Below are 19,277 nucleotides of genomic sequence, written 5' to 3'. Positions count from 1 at the left end.
TTTAACACATTGAACACATCATCGAGGTCCAGACTTTGGGGACCTCATAGGTGTCTACCACCACATTTGACTGGACGGCTGTCATACCTAAGAAGACCTAAAAATTATAAGCTGCATGTCGAGTTGGAAACACTCCTACACCCGAACCTCTGGGGAGCTCTAATGCAAACAAAACTTTTAATAATTAGATGAGTCTGTATCCGGCATAGTTAACTGCCTAATCATATTGTCCCACTGGATTCAAGCAGCAATGTGTCATCTTTATGCATGACAATGAAAAACTCAGACACGATTTATCTGCCCACACGTTATCACACTACATACAATATTGTTCGGCTTTTTGAGAATTTATTTCCCCCCTAATTCTCTGAAGGAGAACTTGAGTATGGTGGAAGTGCTACTCGACATATCTCCACTCCTAATATTTGACTGCTGATTAGAGTCTCTTAGTCGTGTGTTTGTGCACGAATGAGTACTATATAAGCAGTGCAAGCTGTCCAATGTTGAATTTGTTTGCTAGAATAAGAGGAGACTATGAAAACATGAGCAGCACCACTTAACATACTGTAAACATAATATGCTTTTGCTCAACAAGATGCAAATAAGTATAGGAATGTGATATGTCTCAACAAAGAGTTTTCAAAGACATTTTCGCTGTAGCACCGACCAGGCTTTTAAATCATTCATATATACTATTGGTCTGAAACCATTCTTGCTATACAAATATAGATTTAAAGTGTTCAACCTTTAGTTTTACTGTCCACTTGTTATTGTCCATGCTCAGTGGTAGAAGGCAGTGACACATGCACGCGCTGGGACATGATACGGAGGAAGAGAACATTTTTATGCACACGTTTCATATAATGAAGAAGTTCATTATGTCCAGTATTACTGCACATTCACTTATTAGAACATATCTGTTGCATTTCTAACAGGCTTATCCACTGCCCCTGGACTTCATTACTAGTCGTTTCTCGAAACTGAACTCTGGGATCAAATCAACTAGGACTGAAATCTTATTTTACTAAAAATAAAAATCATAACTTAAACAGCATGCAATTGACATGATTCTTGCGTTATTAAAAATGGTCATACAACCGAGAGTCCCTGCATAATGTCCTACATCACAACAACATGCCCGCTCTGAAAAGACATTACCCTCTCTCTGTTCCTCGGTTGGTTCGGAAACCGAACCTCACACACCGCGGCCACCCGGAGAGACAACCGTCCACTCTCACATGTCAAACCCACATTCCATCGTCTATAAGATGGTGATACTAAAGATGAACAGAATGTTAGTGAGAGTGATGATGTGCATGATGATGATCATGATCGGCTATTGCTACGATGACATCCTCCAGCCTTTCACAGGTACAGAGAGGCGCAGCAGATATGCTGGCAATATCAAGTCGACAGTAGGGGGTCCGGGCACGCAGCCGCGGGATAGGTGAAATCACATTTAGTGGAATGAATGTGATTGGGCCCCGGGCTTGTCATCAAGTCACCGGCCTCCGACTGTTTCTGGATTACAGTGTGAAGGGCAGAGGAGAAGGATCCAAAAATTGCATGCAATTTGCTGAAGGATGTTTGGAGGGAAGCATATACTGTGTGTGTGTGTGTGTGTGTGTATATATATATATATATATATACAGAGAGAGAGAGAGAGAGAGAGAGAGAGAGATAAGAGCCGGCTTGTCAGACACATGGAGCCTCCCCTTCCTGATTAAAATAGCACGTTTAAGGGATGACGTGCTAATATATATATAAATAAATATAAATAAATAAATATATATATATATATATATATTTATAGACAGAGACGCCGGTAAGGACGCAGGTACTTCTCCTCAGAGCCGACTCCCGAGGAAGTTGTCAAGATAACGGAGGAGAAAGAAGTACGTACACTGAACCTCCCACTTCATTTTCCCTTGATTTGAAAAAAGTCAATAACCTCAAGTAAAACGTCCGATAGCATTGATAAGCAGGCTGGTTGTGTTTCTTACTCATCTGGTAGAAAGAGGGCACACTGCATGTCGTTATTGAAACCTCTCAAATCTCGGAGTTCACCTTTTGTTTTTCTATCAGTCTACTTCTTCGCCTGCTTTTGTTCCTACATCAACAGGATTCCTCTCGTCTTGCGAGGTTGAGCAAAACCTCGCCAACTTTGGCCGAGCAAAGGTTATAGGGGACCTATATGAACCTTTTTTTTTTCTACCGGCATTACACTGTACAATCACTTTTAACCTCACAATGACCAGTTTAACACAAAAAGATGCTTACTTCTGCTGTAAGAATGAGTTTATCGAGTATCAAGTTTGGACCATCAAATAGACCTCCGTCAATCAGGCCCCTCAAAGAAAAAGCCAGGGCAGAAAAGCAACACTTTAAAACTGTTGAACACTTGTTTTTTTTGGAGAACATTTTGAGCCCGCGCTCTACTACGCTGTCAAAAAGCCTCTGAAGTGTCCCCCCGCCTTGCGACGACAGGTGGACGTCTCTATCTCTCTGTGTCACTCTGGCTCCCGAAGCTCCTCTTTGGACTCGTAATTCTCTGGATGGAGCCGCTTTCCTGAGCGAGGAGAGAACAGGAGGACGGGAGGGGAGGCAAGAGGACAGGGCGGAAGAAGTGTGGTGGATGGAGATGAGAGCCGACTTGTCAGACACATGGAGCCTCCCCTTCCTGATTAAAATAGCACGTTTTAGGGATGACGTGCTAATGCTGCTCGTGAGGGCATGCGGCTATGTGGAGGCCCTGGTCGATAGCACTTCACCGCAGCAGAATATGAAAAGTATTGATCCGCTTTTTCCCTCGGACAGCTTTGAGCACAAAGCCTGTGATGTTTTCTGTAGCCAAACGTCAAAGTCAATACACTTGTCTCTACATCACTTTGACTTGTAAAGAGAAGGGAGAGAGAGAAAGAAGAGATTCCTGTCACATCAGACAGAGAGCTGTGTTCTCTTCTGAGCGTTCGCGTTGCAGAGGTCACGGTGGCTGTTGTGTTTATTGCCTGGAGGATCTGATGCGGGAGAAGGGGGGGAGGACGAAGGCGATGAAGGTCTGGGTCAGAGTGAGGCAGTTTGTGCCAAGGAGGGACAAAGCCTGGGGTTAGGAAGATGAGGGCGGACCAAGGCCACGACCCCGTGTCTGTTGTACATGTACACAGGGGTCGAGTCATGTCTTTGGGATTTAGCCGGACAAGACAAACATGGGAAATGTTCTCCCATCTCCCCTTTAAACTAATACAGAGGGGAAAATATAAAATAAGCATATTCCAAATCTTCAAAACTGTGGAAAATCAACAGAATCAAGAAGAACTGAACGGCGGCTTTGATGGCACAGATCTCATGTACAACAATTTTTCCTCCGCGGAGAGAGACCTACTCAGAGAAACACACACGGGGAAATCCTCTCTCTGCGAAAGCTCGCTGATCCTGGATCAGAGCAGAGGGGAGGTCCGCGGGGAGTAATACAGAGAGACGGACAACCAGAGAGCACCGGGATAACAGATCGCGGAGCAGTCCCGGAGATCACAGAGCGCTGCTCCCTTCAGATGAAAAAAAGAACCAGAGAGGTAGAAAGAAAATCGAAAGTCAAGACGACACACCCGCTGGAAATTTTTTTTATTGTTCTCCTTCGCTTCTCTTCGAGAAACTGAAGCTGCTCGGGGATTCTTATGTGACGCTGCGATCACTCTCATTAACACAAAGTCTCTTGGCCTGATGGTCGCTCCTGGTCGGCACCATCGGGTTCTGGTAAATGGTCTGGGTGAACAAGTGGGCAAAACAGAGAACGACAGAGAAAGAGAAGGTGAATGGAGTCAGGTGAGTACGAACACACCAGGGGCGGGCGGGGGAGAATCGGACACGGGGGGGGGGGGGGGGGGGGGGGGGGACCTCTGAGTAGCTGGATTAACCACTGGCCACGGGGCTATTGATGGTATTGAACTGACAGTCTGATGAATGGAGTCCTTCCGCAAGGTGCACGAGTCGGCCGCAGCAGCCAGTTAGTGTGTTCACAAGCCAGAGAACATAGAACTGCCGGCAATTAATCTTGAAAGCAAGAAGGCCTTTCTTTGTTGGGCAGCTCTTTGATTATATCGAGAGCGAGAGTCAAAAATTTTCCCGCCAATAACGGGAAACGGGAAACGTTCCCCGAGGCCACCCACCTCGCCCGCTCCCAGTAATTAATGGCTCAAAATGAAACGGCTGTCTGCTGCGGGATTTTCTTTCCCCAGTTAGAGTACACAAGTGAGGGGGCACAATCGAGATGCATTGCTTTGTTACGTTTAGTAAGTGCACAGGGATTCCTATATTTCCCAATGAACACAGTTTGCAAGTTGTGTCACGCCTGACGAACTGGGAGACGGTATGTGCTCTTTATTTTAATATCCCATCCTGCAGACCTGTAGAATTAGACAGTCAAAGATTCACATCAGTTAACTTTGTTCAGCTATTTTTTATAAACCACACGTGCGGTTCACTAATTCGCTCGTACAGATTGGGCATTTCGGTTCATAGTTCGCTGTCTCCTGGCTGCGGCTCGACTGGAAGAGTCAAAGGGGAGAATGTATTTCACAGTCACAGCCACTTGCGGTGATCAGTGTAGCGTGGTGTTTACATATCTGTCGTCAGTGTTTTTGCCGTACAGCATTTAATTTGGAATATTCTGGATGACTGTGTTTAATCAACATCCTTTCCATGACGCACTGTGGGAAAACAAATCCGCTGCTCCACACATGCACCTAAAAGTGAGGAAACAGAACATTCCTGATTCCTTTTCGACTGCGGTATAATACGTCTGGGGCGGCTTATCCTTTGTCCGCGTGATGTTTATTCAAACAGTATCTCACTCTAATTTTGGCATCGCAGCTCACACTGTCAAGTTGTTTTTTCACTTCCTTGTGTCCAAGCGGGGTGTGGGCACACGTACGCGTTTGCATGTAAACACACTCCCGTGCAGACTGGCAGACACAGACTCACTCCCGGGCTAACTCGCGCACCATCTACCAGACGACACCTTTCATTTTTTTTCTCATTTGCAATATTTACATGGCGGCACAGTGTCCTGAGGGCGTCGTTTGCCTAATCCAATGATAAGGTCAGGTGGATTACTCATGTGGGTCGTCACATCCCTTCTCCCTGTCTGACAGTAAGAGGCTAGATTCAGTCTGATGAGCTCCTCCGGTGAACTGCAAATCACGTTCGCCATTCGGAGGAGCAGACACCCTGACCCGACCACAGCTGCACAGCTGATCTGGATCCACCCCAAAAAAAGAAAAAAGGAAGCTAATCTTCATCATATGCATGACGCAGTCCTAACAGACCACACCTGCCCTCCTCTTTGATATACAGAGGAGTGGAAGCCAAACACAACGTGTCTCTGGAAAACACCGACACAAGAGGACGAGCCAAAAAGATGACAGATAGAGCACAAAGATTCAGAGTGGGGGAAAAAAAAAAGCACCAGGTGAACAAGTTCGCCCTCTTTCATGGAAACAATCTGGTGTTGTCCATCAAGCAAAGAGAAAAAAACATTTCAGTGAAACATTACCATGGTTCTCAGACAAAACCATCAGGCCAATCAGATACTACCGATATTCCATTGATTGTTGTTTCAGCTCTTATTTCTTCTTGACCTTATCTATGTTGACTGAGACAGATTTGGAAGAGGCTACCCTCTGCTGATTTATGCTTTTCTTCCTCTTATTACACACTATTACTGGGGAATTGCTGTGGATGAAATTTGACATGTCAATATAAAAACACACATTTGCACGTTATTTAAGGAGGCCACGAAAAAAAAACGGATTGGCTGAGTTTATTAAAAAGTAATGTGACAACATTTGGTTAAGGTTTGTTTGTTCCAACCCCCCAAAAATATAGAAGATCCATTATATGAGAGCCTGTTTACTTTTATTATTGCAGACAGTGATTAAGGCTTTTTTAATTTTGCTGAATGAAAAAATAATTAACTCTGCTAGTTATTGCTAGTTTTAATTGTTCATCAAATAATGTGTCACTTTGAAAATTGGACTCAGATTATCTGCAACTTTTGCATTAGTGTGGCTGACAAAAAAAAATGAATACGAGCAACAGCACTGACTTGACGCGACACTGACATCGCATCTGAACTCATATTTCTCACGTGAAAAAAAACCTGGACTAAAAATAAAGAGGGATGAAAAACAAAAGAAAGCAGAAAAAATATGTAGAGGGAAAATGAAAACATTCACCAAAGTCTGTTCCTTTCTTTTTGTTACATTTTGGGCAGGATTTTTAAGAAAATCTCTCCGAGAATAGCGGCGATGACACAGGTTTTTAACCACGGAAATTAATTTCCTGCATAGCGGCATTACATGTTGTTTCGTGGGGTTACAATGGACAGACAGGGAAGCTGGTCACGTACGCCTACAGGCACAGACGCACACACACTCATGCTGTAATAAGTGTATTGTTCCCCATGTTTAGTTTTGAGATACAAATCCTTTTTTTTAAGGAAGTCATTTCTGGCTATAAATGACGTGCATCACAAAAGAGCAGAAAATAGAGTTTTAGAGACATGCTCGGCCGTCACGTAGCTGTCGAGGAGTGTTGACATGTAGACTTTAAGTTCATTAGAGGCCAGTTTGCACGAGTCAACATTCAGGTTCCTGTTGAGCTATTGAGCTGCTCCTTCAGCGAGCGCAACAGAAAACGTGAGGCTTCCTCAAAAAGCTTTCCTCTGTCTGTGTATTTCTGCACCAGCCGTGAGGGGCAGCTCGGAGAATTGGGCTGTTGACTGGACGGCTGTTTCTCCAAAGCCCTGCACAGGGAACAAGAGTCCAGAGCAGGGGGGGGGGCTGCACATTCCCAAGCAACTTTTGTGGAAGTGACCCTGAGCAAGGCAATTAACACCGGGCCGGTCGAGTAGGAACACTCGGTAAACAACAGTGGGGAGAACCTTGGCTCCCAGAGGTGCGAATGTGTGCGAGTCGGGGCGTTTCTGAAAAGCGGTGCGCTCAGTCAAACTATAGCCTGTGTAAATAAGAGGCAAATAAATAAATAAAAGCCCGTTCTTCAGAGGCCGACCGCAGCGGAGGAAGCACTGTCATGCTGGGTTGAAAAGAGATCCCCGAGCACTGTCTGAAGAGCGCGGCGGGGGACGTTGCCTTGGCCCACGTCCTGCGCAAACTCGTCCCATTTTTGGTTTATTCAAAATACAATATTCTCATTAGGCCCGGATGGCTCGCTGCGCTCTCATTTCATCTGGCTTTTCCACACACCAGCACATTAGCCCCTTTGGTCTTGTAATGTTCAGGACATAACCCATAAAGAACCATTGTAACGTCTCCGTGCCTCATTATTGCCAGGTCAGTGTACGGAGCAACACAGGAGAATAGGCCGCCTCGTATGGCTTGTTAATTCAACACCTCTCTCATTCAGAGCAGCATTTGTACAGCTGGCCTTTTTGAAGGGTGTTCAAACTATATACTCCTACACATGCAGACACAAAGATATGCAATGACAACGCGCCCGTGCGTGCGTGCACACACACACACACACACACACACACACACACACACACACACACACACACACACACACACACACACACACACACACACACACACACACACACACACACACACACACACACACACACACACACACACACACACACACACACACACACACACACACACACACATATTTTGGTCCCTGCTCTGACATCACTCCACACCACTGGTTCCTGCCCAACCTTCAGCCCCCACCTTGGGAAATCACCCAGAGCCTGTCCAGCCACCAGGGCGTGAAATACACACCCCTGGAAAGCGAACCGAGGTGGGTGGAGGTGGGTGGCGAGGGGCCAAGAGGTGGCGAGTAGCAAGTGTGAGCGTGTGAGGTTTTGGAGATGGAAAAATAAGGGCAGAACTCGGGGAGGAAAATGCAACTGTTCTGGAGGGAGCGGACGGGGCGTCGATTGGGGGGTCCGGGTGGCGAGAAATGGAATTGAAGGAGGATTAAATGGACACTAGGTTTCAGGAGGAGGAGGGGGGGAGAAGAAGGGATGCTTTGAAAGGAGGTCTGGGGGTGCACTCTTGGCCTTGAGACTGGGGCTCCGTCACGCCTCACATCCCTGCGAGCTACTTGGGCCTGGCACTCCAGAGGGGAGTCGGCCCAACCTTTGTTACAGTGAAGGAGCGGGGAGTGACAAGGCATACCAGCATGTCTGACATGTCAGAGCAGTTGGCCTGGAGACCCTGAATCTGGTCGGGTCTGACGCTGGCCATCTGCAGCTTCAGAACACGGCTGGACTATTTTAATTGATGAGAACCGCCCCGGGGAGGATGTGAGATCGTGCTTCCACGGAGAAAACAAAGGGCGGCCGGTGGGTTGATTAAACGTGCAGCGAGTTATTTCAATGAGCAAACAATACCGGCGTTATCTCGGAGGAACCGTAATGACAACTAAATCAAAGGGCGTGTTTTTTTCAGGTAAAAGACAAATAGAAATGCACATGATCAGATCTGAGCCTTGTTCAAGTCCCCAGTTGGATGTATTCATCCCCATTCCATTTTCTCAAAGAGCTCTTTTTAATGTCACCCAGAAAAGGGGAAGTGATGAAATGGAGCAATTATGTATCCATTTGTGCCATTCAGGTGAAACCAGGTGTAAAATTTCCAATCTGTGCACCTACTGTATCTCCAATTCATTGTACTCTCTCACCACTGTTGCCTGTTAGATGGTAATATCCAAAATATGGACAAGACACTACATGCAATAAATCTATTTAACATTGTTATATTGCTTACAGAGAGAGGGATTGTTTTTCCTCTACAAGTTCACCCAAAATTGCAATAGCTAACCCAAACAAGTCTTATAGGAGAAGCATTTGTGAACCGTTGGGTTTGCTCTGTAATAAGAGGAAGAATGCACCGCAATAAAACAAAATCGTCCCTCATAAAGACACAACACGCTTAATTTGATATCCCAAACATTTAAGATTATTAGAAAGGCGACGACAATGGAGCATTCTCATCCCGAATGGATTGAATTACATTTTTTTTTTCTGTAAAACAGATAGCCGAGTCACTTCCCACCTTACCGCAGTTTAATTTTCCACACAGTTTGTGCATATAAATATTCATGAACCACCTTGAAAAGCGTTGGGCGACTTTACAAGGCGGTCAGTGGAGAAACCAACAAACCCCCCCCCCCCTCCTTCTCTGCAGCTGTGCTGATGAGGGGAGGGGGTTAGTTCATGATGAAAGACTCACTATCCACGACCTTTCCAGTCTAAAACAAAGATTTGCACAATTAACTACTTTTAAATGTCATCCGACTGCCAGATCTGCATATCAACGGCGAGCCTTGCATAGAGATGAGGATGTTTGTGGGGGAATCATTTTTCTCCCGTGTCCCATCCCAAAGCCACCGAACGGGGTTCTTTCTCATTTTATCCGGGAAAGAAATGTAAATGTCAACATATCTTGTGTGGAGATCCTTCTGTTGCTTATTAACCTTTGCCGTTTCGAAACTAGGCTGTGCTCTGCCTAAACACTGCAATTAACTGGAGCTTGAAAGACAGCGCGACAACATCTATACGGAGCCCTGCGACGGGGGGAATCAGTGACTTTATTATCTCTCCCTACGTCCATTCTCCACACATCTCCCTTTTTTTATTTGAGGGAACTCATTGGTTGATATTTTCCCTAAGCAGCAGGAATGAGCCTACTGGGGAGGATGTCAAAAATTCAGTGGATTAACAAATCTCATTTCTTTTTTATCTCCATGAGGTTGGACAGGAAAGCTAGTTTAGTCATAGCCCCTGGTGAGAAGGAAAACCATTATAGGAGAATTCATACTCATAAATCTTCATACATCAAGCGGAGGACTGCCGGCGTCTATCACGTTCAAGTTCAATTTCCAGATGCGGTGACTTGGAGGAAAATTCATCTTTGTCTAACCGACGTCAACCGTCCAAAACAAGTAAACGAGCCGGTGTAATTTAAACACGCTCCTCTGGTGTTCTCCGCGGGTCTCCTCGGGGCCTGAACTGCACGGGCTCCTCCGGAGTCATGAATACCAACGCCGAGCTCGCTTCTGCAGCTCAAAGGCAGTGTCAGTTACAAAGTCAACCCATTAACACCTTCACCGTTCGACGCTGCGCTCCTTCTCAACTGCAGAATCAACACGAGTCAATAGGCAGGCACAATACCACAGGTAGCCATACTAAGCAAAAATACGTCCTTGCTGCCCCGGGGAGCGGGGCGGGAACAGTATACGATGATGGACAGGAAATATTTTTCTCTCTGATACGTTGATGGATATTGAGGCTCTTGGACGACTCCGGCCAGATGCAGGAGGAAGAGAAGAAAAATGACTGACATAATTTCCAGCAGAAAAGGAAGAACGTGCATTTTGGAGAGGGCAGGGGTGAAGCGGAGGGAATGCTGGGAGGTGCCAGAGTAAAGTTGACTCAGTGTAGGATGAATGTGACGAAGGGAAGCTTCGGCAGCGTAGACCCTCCACAGTCATTCAGTGGTAGCAAGTGAGACCCTTTAACCGCAAGAGAGGTGTGGAAGCAAAGATTACCAACTGAGGTTATGCAAAAAAAAACAAAACCATGAAGATGAAACTACTGGCTAGGGACTGCTTGAGGTATTCACTCACAAGCATCCAGCTCGTTTTGACGCATTACAGAAGGTAGGTTCACGTCAGCACACCGATGCCTAAGGAGTGTGGACTGCCACGTTTGTAAAACACGGGCCTTCATTGGGAGTACATGCACTGCAGCAGTTGTCGAGAGGAAGTTCAAAGGAGCCTCTGCCTCTTCCGTTGAGGACATTCGTCAATGTCAGCTATGATTAGGTCTTGAAAAACACTCGTTTCTGGGGAAGACTGGACTAACGTCCTTGCAAGACCAACATGACAAACGTCCTGTATGGTCAGCGTCAATTCTTATCAGCTCCTCATTAAAAATGTAATGACCACATGAATATTTACAAACTTTAATTACTGCTCTCTATTGCCGTCCTGCCGCGTCCCTCGCTCTCTTTGCCTTTCCGGAGGGCAGTCTCTCATCCCGAGAGCCGGCCGAACGCCTCCGTCCACCTTGATGAATATTGCAGAAGTCCGAGGAGCGCGGGGGCCATTGATGGAATCCACCTCAATCAGCGGGAGAATCAATGGCATACGCTCACATCTGCAAAAAGGCGCTAATTGGCAGCAGCAAAATTCAGCAAACTGCATAATTTACCCGAGAGAGAAATGGGAGCGGCGTGGTGCAAGAAGATCAGCTCATTTGTTAGAGAAAAAAAGAAAAAAAAAGGCTCTTGTCAGTGTAAAATCAGGAGGCCTTCAACAGTTGCAGAGGAGACCGAGCCGAAGTCCAAATTATGAATGTCTCTGCTTGTCGGGGACACTGAAGTTCAAGCTATCGGATGAGGACTTTTCTCTTAGTGGAGCAGCGACATTGAAAAGCCTCTTCACTTATGACATCTTCTCTCTTTACCTTCACTGTGCCGACACACAATGAGGCCACATATAATGTGACAAAAGAAATCTTAAAAATACAAGCGCAACTACACCTATCCAACAACATTCTGTGAATACATCTCAGGGACGGTTCACAGGAGAGGGCTCGGAGGGCAAGGCCCCAAATCTGGTGGGAAAACTTGAGAGCAGAGGAAATGTGAGATAAAACGTGAGGCTGATACCCCGGACAAGTGAGCAAGCCTCAAAGGAAACGACCCTCGGTATTCCTCACAGACTTCCAGGTCACAACCGACAGGGCCTTAACGCAGCCCAGGATCAGGCTAGGTCCTGAACTAATGTCAATCGACCAGTTACAGAAGGCGGAATCTCGTTTGCCGCGGTGGCCTGTAGTGTTCTGTGGCGACATCTGTGGTTCGACTACGGTCGAAGACTTTTTGCTGCATTGTTCCAACATATTTTAGCCAGACAGACAATAAGCTCTTTCATAAAATGTCTGTGAAAAAAGAAAAAGGTTTACACACAACTCCTCTGTCGTGCGTTGCACTGTACCGGCTGCTCGGTTTCAAGCAGCTGTAAGGTTTTCATCCCTTCGTTGTGAATGAGTGTTGTTCAAACAGTCACAGGGAAACACGACACGATAACACCTGTGAAATCTACAGCAATTCCACACAATAGCCAGTTGCTTTGACAAATATTACTTGGTGAAGCTTCATATGTTGAGAGGTGCTGGGGCAAAAATACAACTGAAACTTTTTCAAGATAATGAATCTTGGCGCAATAACACGAATTACAGCCTTGAAAAACATCATGTGTTGTTTTCTAACAATGTGGGGAAGAAGCTCACAAAGGTTGTAGTAATTGTCGGGCGACTGTAACTGCTGGTGTTTCTATTCCCTGTGCAATTTGTTTGACGAGTGAAAGTGCGAAAATCGGTTCTCTTAAGTTACATCTGCAGGTAACCTGTATAGACATTAGATAAACACAATTTAAGTATGTGATTTGTGTACTGTATGCATCTATATCTATGATCCATGTTTTCCATGACTGTAGTTGTTAGTAAATAAACAGAAAATTGCTGATTTGAAAAGCAGCGTTCCTTATGCTCTAATTGAGATTAAAAAAGAAAGAGTGACTCGAGTCGTGTTGGCAGCAATAAGACTCACCGGGGAAGAAGCAGCCTTTGCATCCTGTTTGATGATATCTCCTGCGTTTGATCGCCACACATGAAACAACACAAAAACATTGAAAAGACACTGTAGAGGGACAATGTTATCAAAAGACTGGGGACACTGAGTGACAGCTCTTCTGCCCGTCTCCGTAACTGTGACAACAGTTGTGACCTTGACATAGTTGTGTCGTGGTGCTGAATAGAAAAAGACACTATCGATGCATGGGAATCTGTGGAAAACATCTTTATTTCTAAATATACAGATGTCATACTCGCGCACTCCTAAGGCCTTTGGCTGCGATGGAAAACAAGCTGGTAGCCTATTTGCATTTTACCTGAGAATACAGAGGCAATCTGTGTTGGATTCAAATTTCACCGTGCCAACCATTGAAGAGTCATTACGGTGTTTGCGTTGAAATGTAATTGCTGAAATAGAGAGTCTGGAAAAACCTGGGGAAAAAAATGATTAGGGCAATCCACCGATGATGTAAAAATGAGCAGAAAACTATCCCACTGTCACTCTGAATATTCTTCGCCTGCCTCGATTCCACACATACAAAAGGAAAAGAGAAAAAAAAAAAAAGCTTGAAGTAGTAGTGTTTTATTCATCTTTATGTAAATCCAGTCATTTACGGTTGCCTTAACAAATCAGGAATCGAGTATGTCAACATCTAGCAGAGGAGAAAAGTGCATGTGGGGATTACAAAAGAACAGAAACAGAAACGAAAAACAGGCCGAGGGGGAAACTCTCCGTCAGTTTAAGTCCACAAATCCTGAAACGGGTCAAAATGAACGTGTTTTTAAATTGTCTGGCTGTAGAAAGTTTACAGTTCTTAAACCCTTAGCTCAGGAAACCATTGTTCGCATCTGAGCAACAGTGTGTGGAGGCCGAGCCCAGAACTGGTTAACACCGTAGAAAAATACCCTGGTTATTTGCATTTTTAACTGTACACTAATGAGTTTCCATAGATTAGATGAAAAATGATGGAGTCTCGCCTGCCGACTTCTACGGACCCTAGTTACAGGCCCGAGACAGTTTTTTTTCTTTACATCCTACACCACTAATAAAGTTAAAACCATCAGTTGCAATGCTACATAACTAATGTTACAATTATATTCTCAAAACCAATATTAGGCTAACTAAATCCTACAGAGTATTTATTTATGTAAATATATATATATATATGTATATCAGAACAAATAATGGGATAAGGGAATCTGATAAAAGTGGAGCAGATAAACATTTCTTTCGTAAATTGTGGGTTGATTACAGGTTACTAATTGGATGGCAATTACTAACCACTTAAGGCAACATTTCCTCTTACCTGTCATCAAGTCGGTTGTGGTTATTATTCTGATAAGATGAATATCTTTGGGTAAAGGCGACGTCTATTTCACGCACTGTTGATGGTGGTATTCGATTGGTGATACTCAGTCAACAGTAGATCTACGCTAGATGGTAATAATAAACAGAAGTAAATTTCAGCTTCACATCGTAAGTACTCCACATCCAGCTGAGAAAATAAAATAAGGTAAGGTTTTCTCAATGTAAACATGCACTTTTAGAATATAATCAATGACATTTTACTGCCATACATTGCCAGGGGTTTTAACTGATTCTGTCCCGAATCCTTATTCTGTACCACGACAATGTGCATATAGAGTCCCGGGAAAAAAAGAAAAGAACAAAAAGGCTCTGTCCTTCAAATGGAGCCTAGTCAACAACCGGGATGAGTCCTCAGATGCCTTTAATAATGTACTGAACATCAACGAGAGGGAAAAAAAAAATGAAAGATATCATTGGAGAAACTAAACATCAAAGATTTCTCAAAATTCCTCACGTGAGGTCTGAAGCCGTGGCAGGTCAGTCGTCTTCCGGACTGAAGTGTTCAGACGTCACCACCAGACCTCCGCTCTGTCGTGTGTGTGTGATGTCAACGCAGCAGTAGAGTTCAGTTTGGAGGAAGTAAACACCTCAGTGGACTGACATCTCCAACACTGCAGGTTCCACCGGCAAACCTTGGTCCGAACATCACCGAATATCTTTGAGTGACACATTTTTAGTTCAGATCTTTCTCTCTGTTTTCTTTTTTTTTTTTCAAAGTTCAAGACCGGGCTGCACCCTCCTCACGCATGCCTTACTTCGTCCCCCTCCAAGGTGACATGGAGTGTCATCGACATGAATACTCTATCAACTGAGTAATAGTCACTTAAAGTGGAAATCAAACACTTGTCAGAGCACCGCTTTGCACCAAAACAAACTAGTCAATCAAGGCTCTAGTCATAGAAAGTGCACTATATTGTTGGATGTAATCTGACTCGTAGCCAAGGCTAATGAGAACTATACGCCTTGATCAGTAGGTGCATTTAATCTCAATTACAAAACATGAGGAGGCCTATATATCACTTTAATTTTAAAAATGGGAGATTTGTTTCAAATGAACCAGGCGATGGACTGGACCTCTGTCTGTGGGTGTATCTACATGTTCACATGCAACAGTGGATGAGTAGCAAACATTAATGTGCTGCAGTTATTGTGTGTCTGTACACCAGGAAAAGGGCCCAAGTGTTTGTGTGTGTGTGTGTGTGTGTGTGTGTGTGTGTGTGTGTGTGTGTGTGTGCGTGTCCCCATCCAGTAGTAGCTACGAAGTGTTCGATGTGTTGGGGCTCCAGCCCATCTGATAAGCTCTTTCCAGGGTTCTCTTGCAGTCCTGCATCACCGTGCTGAACACAATGTGAGGGTACTGGACCACTAGCCTCTCCACAGTCTCCTCGTTCACCTGCAAAACACACACACACACACACAGAAAAAAACAACACAAGCTGATGACGCATGATGACTCAGAAAACTAGGTCCACATCCTCCATCACTTACATGCAGTACGCCTTGTACACGGTAAACTCTCTGGCACAGAGAGGTATTTTTGTCAGGTTGACGGCCGTTGTTCACTTACCGGGAATGACAATGGGAACATTTGACCTTAATTATCGCCCAGCAAAAATATCCACCAACTGCTTTGCTTGATTTCGCACAATGTGGAAATTAAACTTCCTTGCTGTGCAGCCATTTTCTTAAGTTGAATGTAGAAAATGTGAAGTCTCCATAGTGTTTCATAATAGTAGTGAACTGCATGTTGCCATAATCTACGCGAACTGAGAACCAGCTTATGTCTGTTGATGATGATCCCGGGATACGGCCGAAAGCTCCAAATCAAGCAAATAAGCGATGTTGTAGTACAAAAATACACGTTTGCAAATCAAATGGGGTTCTCCTGAGGTTGGTGTTCTTTTAACCAAGAATTCCCAAAAGAGGGAATTCTGTAAGAACCCCCTTTATCTGTTTCTCTTAGAACAATGAGGCATTTCATTAACTTCGAATAAATCGCATGAAAATATAATTGTAAAAAGGAGGACCCTGACTGTTATTTTGACAGCATTTGAACCCATCCCTTTAAAAATCCTTGGCCACATGGCTGAGAGGTTGTCCGAACGTCTGATTAGATGTTGTTGGTTGGTCTAGATACCGATTTATTAAATTAAAGTGAATTTCAGTTGGTGAACTATTCACAGTATTGATGAAATGGTAGCCAAATAACATGAAGGGGAAGGTATAGGTGTGCATATGTGCAGTGTATGCACACACACACACAACTGGACTATGGCAATGGGTTCAGCACCAGAGGACAGCTGAGTTCACCCGGCTAATGAGGCCTTCTTGTTCTCAGAAGACCAGAAAGACAAGCTCTCCAACCCCTCGCTGCCAGTCGAACACTGTCAGACCATCACAGAGAACCAAGAGTGAGAGAGCCTGAGAATCTGACAAAGAGCAGAGGCAGCGTAACCCTGGAGACCTCGAGGGGTTAACCGCAACCCACCCAGAACCAACCCCCGCCCACCCGGGAGTGTGACACTTTCCAGGGGAAATGATGTATAAACACTCAAACACATGTTGAGCACACAGCCATCCGTTGTTGCCAAAGCAGTGACAAAGTGTTTCACACTTTTGCCTGAGAGCCCTTTGGTTTCTGGGTTTTCTGAGTCTAGCTTGGCAAAAGTTCTTTGACTCTCGCTTAAGGTTGTGTTTCTGTTGCCATTTTCTGTCAAATTCTTTTTTTCTCTCCCCTGAACACAATTTCCCGAGGAGGTGGGGAACAGCAATTCGTTGTCAAGTGAAGAAATTTAGAAGACAGATGGACAGACGGACCACTGATGTCTCGCGGGTCACGGAAGGAAGATGGAAACTTTACACACCACCAGTGTCACCATCCAATAAGACTAAAAGACAACAGCCGCTAACAGCCTGTTAGCGTTCCCTTTGATTGCCAAGGATGAATTTGGAATTTGAGTGAGTGATGCCAACACACAAAAGCCAAACACAACCCCCCCCTCCAAAAAAAAGGAAAACCTGAAAAAATACAATCGAAATCGCGGGTAAAGTTTTTAATTTTTTGTTCTGTACTTGAATTTCCTTCTCAGTGTGATCGGACACTGAGAAGGAAATTCAGAAAAATAATTCCCTCAACAGTCCTGCTTCAGTTCCCTCTCCAGTCAGGGCTGAAGAGAAGCCTTTTAAGATTCTGACTAATAACCTGTAACCACAACCAATAAAAAAGGTAAGAGTGGAAATGAGAAAATGCCATCAACACTTTCTGCGCCGTGATCAAAGATGAATTAGCAAAGCTGATGCATTATTAAAACTGTGTTTCAGGATATTGCCTTAAAGAAGTAACGTTATTATTAAGACAAATTGTCAGCATTCCTAATATTGGTTTAAAATGCCATTCATATTTATGCCACCATACTGGCATAAAAAGGGACCTTTTGGATTTTATTCAGAAGGTTTATTAATACTAGGGCATGAAAGAAATGATAATAATCAACAATTCCCTGCAATGTTATTAACCTCTTCATTTTTGTCCCCAGGTGGTTACACTGATCCACTGGTTGGGCCAAAAGTAACTAGTGGAACGTTTGTTATGTAGAAATGCCAGAAATTCAGGAAAAAGAAATTCAGGAAATGTTGCAAAAAAACATGTTTCCGCTTTTTCGCTGAGGTAGAACAGTTGTTTGATCGATAAGAACAAAGGGTTTAAATAAAACAATGACAACAGACTCCATACATGAAGTGACATAAGCCTCCGCTCGAGAGATGAAAAGCAGTGGCAATGTTGCAAATGATTTCCTTCATATTCACCCTTTTGAAAAAGCTATAAAATGAAGCTCGGCAAAGGGAACAAATAAAGTCAGTTTAAATATAAACAATGGTTCCCAAAAACACTCGGATCCTTTTTAACACATTTAGCAACAGGCTGCAAAGAGCGATCATTGGCTTTTAGGTGACGTTGGATCGCTGTCACCTAGTTCTTCCTTTTCTCTCTGTTGTCAATTATTTTTTGGGGAACATTTCATGCCTCCATTAGGTCAGAGTAGTGGAGAGATGACAGGAGGCGAAGGAGAGAGAGCGATGAAACAAAGGTGCCTGAGCAGATGTGAACCAGAGCAATTCACGGTCAGCATCTTGAACTCCGAGTCAAGAGGCCCACACCTGTTTTTTTCCAGACAAACAATGGTGGTGTGACTACAAAGATGGCCGCATGTGGCCTCTTTGACAACCAGAGGTAGAGAGCTGCTCATCCAAGGCCCCTAAAAATTGTTACTAGGGGGAAGACTTACATTTGTTATTGCATACGCATGCGCCTCATCAGCAGATAAAATGACAAAAGCCCCGATTGCCTTCCAAACATATTATGCTACATTCTCGAACAGAGAATTAAAACACCCCAAGTCCGTTAATCACGGCTTAATTACAATTTAAACTGATCTAAAGAATAGACCTGTCAAACTGATGGGAGGCCACAACACTCATTAATGCTAATTCTTTGCGACTCCACTTGCTGAGCAAACGCGGCACACATAAAATGGCTCCCAATCACAACGCCAAATCGTTTCCTAATTGCTGTTTGCGGCATCGCTAAATGTTTGAGTTACAACAAGATCACTTTGATGGAAGTCATGAAAAGATTTCACCATTGCGCTGACTGGTGCGACTCTTGTTTATAGTACTGAATGTGCAGAAGAAGAAAAAATACGCATGACATTAGTATTTTTATGTTTTTGTTTAAGTAGGTTGTAGTGAAGTAATTGCTGTCCGAGATGACGGGTGTGGAATGATTGGAAATCAAACATGTTATTATGGCAGAGGCAAAAGTTTAACAAGAAAAAAAAAGAAAGATTCTTTCAATCAAATGCAAGATTACAAACATGTTAAATGGTGCACAGCGCCATTTAACTCACTTCACCGCCACTGGTTTGGACCAAATCAAATGCTTTGTGCTCTCAGTAGGCCTGCATAGAGGCTGGCTGCTAAGTAGCATGGCTTGCACTGTTGGCATAGTTGTGACGTTCTATGTGTAGGCACCAGACTGCATTAATATACAGTGGTGCCTCTCTGGTTCTGTTTTGACCCCATCGTGGTGGACAGGTGACAAGTGTTTTTCTGTTTTTGTTCTGAAAGACGCCACAGTGCGAACATGAGCATGTCCGCCTGTGCACGTCGCTGCGGATTGGAGCTGGAGCCAATCTCGCTTTATGAACATATAGGGAGGGTTTCACAGGGAGTGGACTCACCCCC

At 44.3% G+C, this 19,277-nt stretch overlaps 1 protein-coding gene across 1 annotated transcript in view; it reads right to left on the bottom strand.

Moving 5' to 3' along the window:
• Positions 1–13,231: 13,231 nt before the first annotated feature.
• The window catches only part of fbxl17 (F-box and leucine-rich repeat protein 17), a 202,896-nt gene continuing 196,850 nt past the window's right edge, over positions 13,232–19,277 (bottom strand). Inside the window, exon 11 of the mRNA XM_035639826.2 lies at positions 13,232–15,426. Within this exon, the coding sequence (XP_035495719.1) occupies positions 15,289–15,426 (138 nt within the window). The 3' untranslated portion in view covers positions 13,232–15,288. The remainder of the gene's footprint in view (positions 15,427–19,277) is intronic.

This window comes from Scophthalmus maximus, chromosome 19 (assembly GCF_022379125.1).
Source record: "Scophthalmus maximus strain ysfricsl-2021 chromosome 19, ASM2237912v1, whole genome shotgun sequence".
NCBI classification, from domain to species: Eukaryota; Metazoa; Chordata; class Actinopteri; order Pleuronectiformes; family Scophthalmidae; genus Scophthalmus; species Scophthalmus maximus.
This window is presented reverse-complemented; position numbering and strand designations above follow the sequence as displayed.